The sequence below is a fragment of the Myxocyprinus asiaticus genome, chromosome 15 (genome assembly GCF_019703515.2).
Source record: "Myxocyprinus asiaticus isolate MX2 ecotype Aquarium Trade chromosome 15, UBuf_Myxa_2, whole genome shotgun sequence".
Taxonomy (NCBI): Eukaryota; Metazoa; Chordata; class Actinopteri; order Cypriniformes; family Catostomidae; genus Myxocyprinus; species Myxocyprinus asiaticus.
This window is the reverse complement of record NC_059358.1, coordinates 23,213,311-23,223,323: the sequence shown is the minus strand read 5'-3', so window position 1 is coordinate 23,223,323 and position 10,013 is coordinate 23,213,311. Positions and strand designations below refer to the sequence as shown.

Here is a 10,013-nt window from a genome sequence, read left to right as displayed (position 1 = left end):
ATCGTGCTATATTAATGTTTAAGGGGCAGGTCTTGAAAGAGAAACACTTAAGGTTTAAATTCAGGAACAGGATGAACCATGAGCTGGAGTTTTGTTGAGATTCCTGACCCCTGAAAAAACAAAAAAAACATCTTTTATATGTTAAAATAAAATAAAATATATATATAAATAAAATAAAATATATTTATTTTTATCTTTTCGATTATTTGTCTCCTTTATCTATGTATACATTTTGGTTGGTTTATATGTATTTTTTTTTCTTCCTTCACCTGTACTTATCTTTATGACTCAGTGATTGTATTCATACATTGTTTGATCTTCCTGAACACTTATATAGAAAATAAAATCAGGTTTAGCACAGGCCCGGCTGCACACATGGGCCTGGCCCACCCAATCATGAACTTGCCCCACCTTGAGAACTACACCTACACCCACCCCTCCAACTGTTTGGCCCGCCCGGAGGGTTCTAGGCCCACCTTACATCTTAGAGCTGGAGCCATGCCTGGTTTAGCACCATTTGTGGACTTTTCAGACGGTCCTTTACCCACCATAGGCACATTTTCCAACTTATATCCAGGGTTGGGAGGGTTACTTTTGAAATGTATTCCACTACAGATTACAGAATACATGCTGTAAAATGTCATTTGTAACGTATTTCGTTAGATTATTCAAGGTCAGTAACGTATTCTAAATACTTCGGATTACTTCTTCAGTACTGGTAGATTTTTCACTTGTTTTGACTATAAAAACTCTGCCAGTACAGTAAGACAAAATAAACATATTAAAAATACATTCTCTGAAAAACCTAAATATCTTATGCAGTGTTGTTTCTAAAACAAGATCAATCAAACTGATCTTGTTTTAAGGATTTTTAGATATTTTTACAGGAAAACAATACAAAAATTATCAAGAATACAATTTTTGCCCTAATATCAAAGGTCTTACTAGAAAAAAAGAAATTATGATCCAACGTGAATTTTCTTGATAAAAAATATGATCGTGCCTGGTAACGTGCATGTAAAATGGCTAGAAATAGCATTTTAGCTTAGCGTAAAGCTGACAATTTACACAAGGTTTATTTCTATTTCTTCTGCTCCAAACTTACTTTAAACTTACTTCTCTGTCTGCTCGTATGAATGTAACACATCATAAGAAAGTGTTTCACCGCTGTTCAAACGCTCTTTGGATTGCATCATTAAATGAAACAAATGACAATAAAATGCAAAGTAATCTCTTCAGTAATCAAAATACTTTTGGAATGTAACTGTATTCTAATTACCAATGATTTAAATTGTAACTAGTGGAATACAGTTACTTATATTTTGTATTTTAAATACGTAATCCCGTTACATGTATTCCGTTACTCCCCAACCCTGCTTATATCAATGTTAAATTAGCGATCTTGAACGATTTCACCGTGACGCCATCTGACCAGCTTAAATACGGGACAAATCGTGTCCCGCATTAATTCAATACGGGACACATAATTTTAAATATGGGACGATCCCGTATTTTACGGGTGGCAACCCTAGTTGAGATCACCTTTCCTGTTTTCACCACTGGACCCTCGAGCAAGGCTCAGATATGTCGAGGAGTACTGTACTTACCATAACTGCACCATAAACATAGAGGCTTGTAGATTAGTTTAGAGGTTTGGTAGCAGAAAGCCCTCACAATGCAAGTAGTTATTAGACAAGGTAAACATTTCAGTTAACTTTGAAACACTCTTAAATTGTTAATGGACAATCGTAGTTCAGAGCTCAGATGTTCTCCCACAAAACATGACAGTATTCTTCTAAATACACAGTATATCTACTATGTGTGAAGATAGCACTATACTACTACTATTACTACTGTATCTACTATCTATATTTCCCTGCCTTGTGATGTGCAACAGCTGACAATGCAGCACTGGATCTCCCTTTCATATTTGACCATATTTTAGTCAAACATTCAACCAATCTTATTTACAGCAGTAACGACACAGTCTCATTTTTAGAAAAAGAAGTCAGGTACAAACACAAACATTAAACCAATACAACACAAACTTAATCTGCTAACCATTAATTGATGATATTTTATTTTGGACAAATTGCTTTTAAGCATAGAAGGCATGAGCATCAACCACAGTATTCAAAATTGAAAAACTAAAATAATTTCCACATGTCTTAACAGAACACAATGCTTCATTTGCCATATTCAAATACCCAAATTTGTTTTGGTCTTCTGCTTAATTTATTTCAAAATCACATGTTCTGGTTTTAAGCAACAAATTAACCAATTTTTAGGTTTAAATTACTTTATCTCTAGAATGAAACCCCAAGATAAATATATGTTTTCTCCTGTGATGTTTCACAACCATTATTTACATTAAATAATTGTAATGTCAAATAGATAAACACTTTTGAAAATATCTTATGATTCACCAGGACTCTTTAATTGTCAAATAATGAAATGTAACTATCTGCCTGCATAACTACCAGTCAGAAAATTACCCTCAGAAAACAACAGTCCATCCTCAAAACAAAAAACAACAACAAATAAACAAAACAATGGAAAGTCCATATAAATGCCAGCACTGTAACAAACTCCATAAAACATGGTAGTGTTTCAGTGTATTTCATCACTTTATAGTGTCTCATCAGGAGCATACTATTTTATCACATTAAAATTTCTATTGCACTATTTGTTCAACAGATCTTATACTTCTGGCTAAACATGACACATCATCAAAATAAAAATGAGAATGCTTTAGCAGCCCAGACTGGGCGATACATTTCAATGATCATAAAATATTGTTCCAAACAACTGACACAGTTTATACAAGCAGTTAGCCCATCCTTTAAAATAGATGATGAATTCAACAGTTGGGGGAACTAATGTGGTGTAGGGAGGGAACATATATACTGTGTGTGTGTGTGTGTGTGTGTGTATGTATATATATATATATATATATATACACACACACACACACACATATATAAACAAAAAAGACTAGAATAATTTGTTTACTTCACAATGTGAAAAGCCAACTATTCATTAGTGTTCTCTACAATTTAATATGGGCTCATCAGCTTATTCCTTTATTTATATACACAAATTTGCAGCACTAAACATAAATGACCTAAACTCAATACAAATGTAATCCTTAATTTGATACAAAACTAGTTCTCCAAATGTGTGAGGATTTAATCACACATTTATATAGTATGTCCGGTCAAGGCAAAGTGAGCAAAGGCATGTAATTAATGCAAACACAAAGGACTTGTTGCAATTAGTCAATAAACAAAGCCTGAAATGTATCTTTAGTCTGTGAATGAATATTTAAAAAATAAGCCAGTGGCTCACAATGAAATAGACCTACTGAGTAAATTCACTTTTGCTATATTACAAGAAGCATCACCAATCATCACAGCCATGACAAAATACCAGTTGATGAACAAGTTACAAAAGCGCTACAACTACTATTTTTTTTTTTAACAACCACTTTCCCCCTTTTTTGCAGACAATCAAAAGTTTTGCACATTCAAGCGGACATGTTGCACCGTCTCACCGTCAGAACATGGCAGTTCAGATTGTCACATGAGAATATAAAGCACATTTTGGTTCGCCTGCAAAAACAACATTTTCACTGGTTTCATGCCACAGTCATCTCTTCAGCAAGTTATTTTGTTGATTTCAGTAGTGTTTTTAGGACAAAGGTAGAATGCAACAACAACGTATGGAGATAGTTGTAGTGCATTGCATAAAGTTTGCTGCTTTCTGTCAATATGAAGCTTTTTATGAACAGTGATAAACAAATAAAAGACAACTAACAGTTAATTACATTATATATGTACAAATTTCATCATATTTCCTATTAACCACCTTTTTCTCTCCTTTAATAAATACATCCCTTTTGTAACTCCCACTAAGCTAACCAAATTGATTTAACATCTCTGCAACTTTCTTTGTAAGAAATCTTTTCCTGAAATCCTAACCTTCTTTGATTAACCTAACCTGGTCTTACTTAGAAAAATTCTCTTGTTTCTTCTTGCCTTTTCATACTCTCAAAAGCAGTGAGATGACAGTTCCCCTATTTCCATCTCAAATCCACTTTCACTTTCACTCCCCTCTTATTTCACATGGCCATGGTGGTTAGGTGCTGGTGGCCCAGCAAACCTTTTCGGCCACCCCCAACACCAGTATGTGTGCCAGCTCCACCATGTCCACAGTACTCCTGCAAGTTCTGCCGCAGGGTGACAAGCGCAGAACCCAAGCAGGCCCGGTTTGGTGCAAGTATGCCCCCTGGCAGCTGGATAAGCACGGTGGCCACCCCAGCCATCCCATCATCTGTGGGCTCCAGAGTGATTGGGCCAACTTTAAAGGAGGAGTATGAAAAGCCCATGAGCTGGGAAAGGAAGGGGTCAGAGCGGCAAAAATGTTGGTAGCTGCCATGTGAGGTCGGATGATGGTAGTGGTGATGTGAGGTTGGGTTGGCCGTGGAGCTGGGTGCATAGTGGTGAGCATTCAGGTACTGCAGGGGAAGGTGCTGACCATTATTGCCTCCACTCAGAGCAAGATGGTGGTGGTGGTGAGTGGTAGTGCCTGTGCCAGCGTCATGCTTGTATGGTAGAGCACCAGGTCGTCCTCTCTGACCCATCACCATGCCCCCCAGCTTGCCTGTCCTGACATGGGCCAGGGAAATGGCACTACCCCCTCCGGCCGACGGCAAGTAAACCAGCTGCGGCTCCTCAGGCTCTAGGAAGATGGTGAGTTTGGCAAATGGGCGAGAGGCCATCTTGGTCATCTCTTGAATGTGGCGGCGCTGCTCGCGACGGAAGTCTAAGAACTGCTTGACTTTCCAGAGTAGCACACAGACGGACAGGAAGAGGAAGAAGCAAGAGAAGAAGACCGAGAAAAAGACAAAGAGGTCAATGTGGGCCTGGTCCTGTCGTAGAAAGAGGAGGCCTTGAGACTCTCCGTTGTGAGTCTCTGTGCCCACCCCACGCAGTGCTATGAAGAAACGGCTGGACTTGAGCGAGTGCACTTCATGTGGGAAGGTGATGACCACGCGGTCTCTTACACCACGTACAATCAGCACCGTCTGAGGCTTCCACACAGTGATGTAGGTTATGAGACCTTCGGTTCGTTCTTCTCGCACCTCGCGTTCTGTGCCTTGTGGCTTTGTCGACTGCAGTGTGCCGAGTAAGGCTGATGAGGAGTTTGCAAACACCTTCATGGGCGATGGTGGGGCGAGAGGAACCTCCTTTTCCCCCCGTGCAGCGGCTGCAGAGGTAGCTTCATCCTCGATCTTGATGGTGTGTACACCAGTGTGCCGGTCTACCTCCACGATGAAGGTGTCATGCGAGTTAGACACATAGACTTCAACCTCCCCAAACGTGACATCAATGGTGACTCGAATATCCACGTTAGTGAACTTGGGCTGGGCTGAAAAGAACACTGTGCGACCCCTGAGCAGATTGCGGATGTTGGGCTCATGGAAGCAGTTGACCTGTGATGTGGGGTCGAAGCAGCATTCACTGTCCACATTGAACTGCCGGTAGCACTGTCGACCATTCACTGGATTGCCGTTAAATGAATCTTTGCACTTGGCACACTATTAGTTAGCAGCAGATATGAATATGAGAACAAAGTTTAAAAATCACTTCACATCACTCATAATACAAAAAACGTATGAAAATCAAAAGCCCTTCTCATTAATACTGCTCAAAACCCTTTTTCTCTTTACAGACTCACTGAACTCAGATCTTATTCGTAATACATAGTATATGTAATATTATAAAATGCCTTAAGGCATGGTCACATTTACCTCTGCACAGCAAAATTTCTGTGGGCGAAGAAGGCGTGGGCCTTCTGATGTTGAGCAGGTGCGAAACAAGCAAAAAACAAATTGCCAAGCAGCCTCTTTTAATGCTGCGCTTTATACACTGGGAAAGAAGTTTAAAAAAAACTCACCACTAAAATGATATGCTTGCCCACTGTAAGTATTCAGTGTAGCGGTGCACAAAGCACCGCCCATTGCCAAACAAGGCAACCTCGATTGCGCAGATTCCTATTGAGATGACTGTATTGCATCAGCGGAATTTCGCCATATGAAGGTAAATGTGACCGCGCCTTTAGATTGAAGTGAATGGTCATTACCTGTTGCCGAAAACACTCTTTGCGGTCATTCTGTGAGCTACTCAGACAGGGTGAAGTTTCAGTGTTGTTCTGGCATGGACAGCCTGTGCCATCATGTTCATTACAGGTGTCTGCATGACCATTACACTGACATCTACAAGCAAAGAAAAAGAAAACTGAAACACAATTGAAAGATTGATAAGGCCACATCTATGTTCAAAATGAGAACTGCTTATTGCATACTGTCTACCATTTTTTAAAAACAGTACACCGATCAGCCACAACATTAAAGCCACCTGCCTAATATCGTGTAGGTCCCCCTCGTGCTGCCAAAACAGCTCCAACCCACATCTCAGAATAGCATTCTGAGATTATATTCTTCTCACCACAATTGTACAGAGTGGTTATCTGAGTTACCATAGACTTTGTCAGTTTGAACCAATCTGACCATTCTCTGCTGACCTCTCTCATCAACAAGGCATTTCCATTCGCAGAACTACTGTTCACTGGTTGTTTTTTGTTTTTGGCACCATTCGGAGTAAATTCTAGAGACTGTTGTGTGTAAAAATCCCAGGAGATCAGCAGTTACAGAAATACTAAAACCAGTCCATCTACACAATCATCCATGCAATTATCTAATCAGCCAATCGTGTGGCAGCAGTGCAGTGCATAAAATCATGCAGATACGGTCAGGAGCTTCAGTTAAAGTTCACATCAACCATCAGGATGGGGAAAAAATGTGATCTCATTGATTTGGACCATGGCATGATTGTTGGTGCCAGATCGACGGGTTTGAGTATTTCTGTAACTGCTGATCTCCTGGGATTTTCACGCACAACAGTCTCTAGAATTTACTCAGAATGGTGTCAAAAACAAAAAATATCCAATGAGTGGCAGTTCTGCGGATGGAAATGCCTTGTTGATGAGAAAGGTCAACAGAGAATTGCCAGACTGGTTCAAACTGACAAAGTCTACGGTAACTCAGATAACCGCTCTGTACAATTGTGGTGAGAAGAATATCATATAATAATAATAATTAAATAATATTTAATTGCCATTTACACCTGTGTGTATCACCTTGTGTGTCTGTAACAAGGCCAAACATTCAAGGGTATGTAAACTTTTGATCAGGGCCATTTGGGTGACTGCTGTTATCATTATGATTTAAAAAGGAGCCAAACAACTATGTGATGATAAATGGCTTCATATGATCAATATCCTTAAATAAAAGACAGTTTTTTTTTTTTTTGCATGATCAGTCATATTTTCAAAATCAATGCCAAAATTTCACAATTTCTGCCAGGGTATGCAAACTTTTGAGCACAACTGTATATCAAATGGTATGCAGTTCGAAACTATAAGCATGATCTCATGTTGCATTCCGCAGTTAATTCAGCATGAATTTCAAAGACATTTAGTCATTAATATTACAGTTCATACAAAATCCTTTAGTTCTAAACATAGGTCACCAACATCTACTCAATTGACTAATTTAAACAATAACTTGTCTTGTACTATACATATATAACTACTACACATGTATAACTAATATTGGCATTATATTCATACTGCATAGCCAAAGGGGAACTGGCCCCTTGTGTAAGCCTGGTTTCCCCCAAGGTTATTCTTCTTATCTTATCCTCGTGCAACCCTGCATGCTCATGTGAGGATGTTGTATTTTGGCTTTGCTATACGCTACGTATAATTTAAATTCATTTAAACCAACTCAGTTCAGGACACTCTAGGCTGTCATTAAAGGGTTAAACTTTTGACGCACTGATTCATGTGACAAAACAACATGGCTCCAATTTCAGTGAAGTTTGTCTTCCTGAGAAATGCCAACAAAGCTACATCTGGTAACAAACCTCATTACATTTTTACATTCAAATCTGTTTGTCTCAACAGTAACATCTCTAGTTTCATCCGTTATGCCATTTTGAAAATGTCAGCGATTTATTGCGAACCAGCACACTGTTAAACACAATGACTGTATATGAGGACATTTATATCCACTGTGCATTATCAATGTTGAGAATCAATTGGTGCATCTAAAAGCTGGAAAATTTTAATTTCAGAGGCTGTATAAAGAGTTAGGATGAAAATAAGGTGCCATTCACCTGTCCTGAGACCAGTGCAGTCAGACAACAAACTATAGGTAAAGTCTTTAAGTAATTAGGGAGCATCCTATAGCTTTCCTATGCAGCCAAGTGCATTCACTGCTAACTTCCAGTCACAAGTTCTGTTCCAGTCTGCAGATGATGTATGGACCAATCAACATGGTTGGCAGTCAAGGGACAATGGTAATAATCAGTACATAGATTCAGAATTTATGAAGCTAAAATTGTTTTAACATGGTTGGAAGTGATTGGATGATGCTGGCCATTTCTTTGAAATTAGAATTAATTATGCTAATTTCTAATTGGTAAAATGCTTCAGCACTGGCTACCATTCATTTGTTTGACAGTATAAAGAGAAAACATTGAGATTTTGTTGCCAAAGTAGAGAAAACATTGTAACATTTTTTATTTGTAATTTTAACTACAGATTGTTCCAAAGCAGCTTTACAGAAAATGAGCTGTAATGTCTGTGATGGCTTAAAAACATGGCTTAACCAACACTCCTGGAAACATAAACAATTTGATTCATTTTTTTTTTTACTTTCTATAGCTTGGTATTATTTAAAATTCCACAACTTAGACCCGCTGTCCACATGTGAGGACATACATTTTTAGGAAAACGATTTGCTTTAAAAAACAAAAACAAACAAACATTTGACATGTTTATTAGGTGCTACTAGTTACAAATAAAAAAGGGAATGGAAAATGCACACAGCAGTCATGCTCGGGTCTCAGGAGGTTATATGGTGGTTTTGTGTTCCTTGCCACAGGGCCGCCTTAGGCTTGCTCACTGGGGTCTAAAAGACAAATAATATTTTTAAGGCATAATCTACAATCACGTTTCATCAAACTGCACAATGAGGACTTTAAGACATTACAGCTTCACTTTCTGTTACAGCATAATTTTCTGTAAAGCTGCTTTGAAACAATGTGTTGTGAAAAACACTATACATATCAAATGACTTGACTTCCTTTCAATTATCATCTCGCAAATATGATTATTTAGCATTTATAATCCAATTTTGTGTCAAATGTCACTCATGTTTATCACATCTGTTTGCTGTGTTAGCCAGCTATAGTTTGTCAGTGCAGTAAGTAATGTAGCAGATTGAAAGGTAAACATCAGAGCATCTTTTTGCAGCTCAGCAGACAATGGTGCGGTGGTGGATTGTGTCTAGTGAGTGTTGATTTCACACTACGCTGTTACCTAGTTGGTGAGACGCAATGCTGGAAAGTAAATAAAGTCCATCTTTTACTCTCCGTGACAACGAGCTTATAGCTAACTAGCTAACCACGTAGCTACTTTCATTGCTTGTCAGCTGAGTGGAAGCTAAAGTGTAAACATGTATTCACCTAACTGTTTTGTTCAGGATTCACAGTTTGGTACCCCCTTCAACCGAACAATTCCAGTCGGTGCATTTATAAAATGTAATATTTTAAAGTCTGGTTTTCCACCGTTGTAAGTTTCTCCTGAACTTGTATAGCAGAATACGGTCTAACACCGTTTGACTCGGCCGTTGTGAATCCTTCTTGTTTTACAACCTGCCCCTAACTGACTGGCAGTATTACAATAGTCAGCATTTGATTAATACTAAACAGTACTGATGTTTATTTAGCTATTTATTTTATTTTTATTTATTCTTTATTTTTATGGTCAGCATTTGACTGATACTAAACAGTACTAATGTTTATTTAGCTATTTATTGTATTTTTATTTATTCTTTATTTAAATGGTCAGCAATTGACTGATACTAAACAGTACTGATGTTTATT

At 38.2% G+C, this 10,013-nt stretch overlaps 1 protein-coding gene across 4 annotated transcripts in view; it reads right to left on the bottom strand.

Moving 5' to 3' along the window:
* Positions 1–2,048: 2,048 nt before the first annotated feature.
* The window catches only part of megf8 (multiple EGF-like-domains 8), a 42,449-nt gene continuing 34,484 nt past the window's right edge, over positions 2,049–10,013 (bottom strand). For 2 of the 4 annotated variants that reach the window (XM_051718647.1, XM_051718648.1), the window contains 2 exons: positions 6,145–6,277; positions 2,049–5,599 (listed from right to left, as the gene is read on the bottom strand). In XM_051718647.1, the coding sequence (XP_051574607.1) occupies positions 4,121–5,599; positions 6,145–6,277 (1,612 nt within the window). In that variant the 3' untranslated portion in view covers positions 2,049–4,120. Of the gene's footprint in view, positions 5,600–6,144; positions 6,278–8,622; positions 9,038–10,013 lie in introns of those variants that run through there. The other 2 variants (XM_051718649.1, XM_051718650.1) reach the window with 2 other exon arrangements.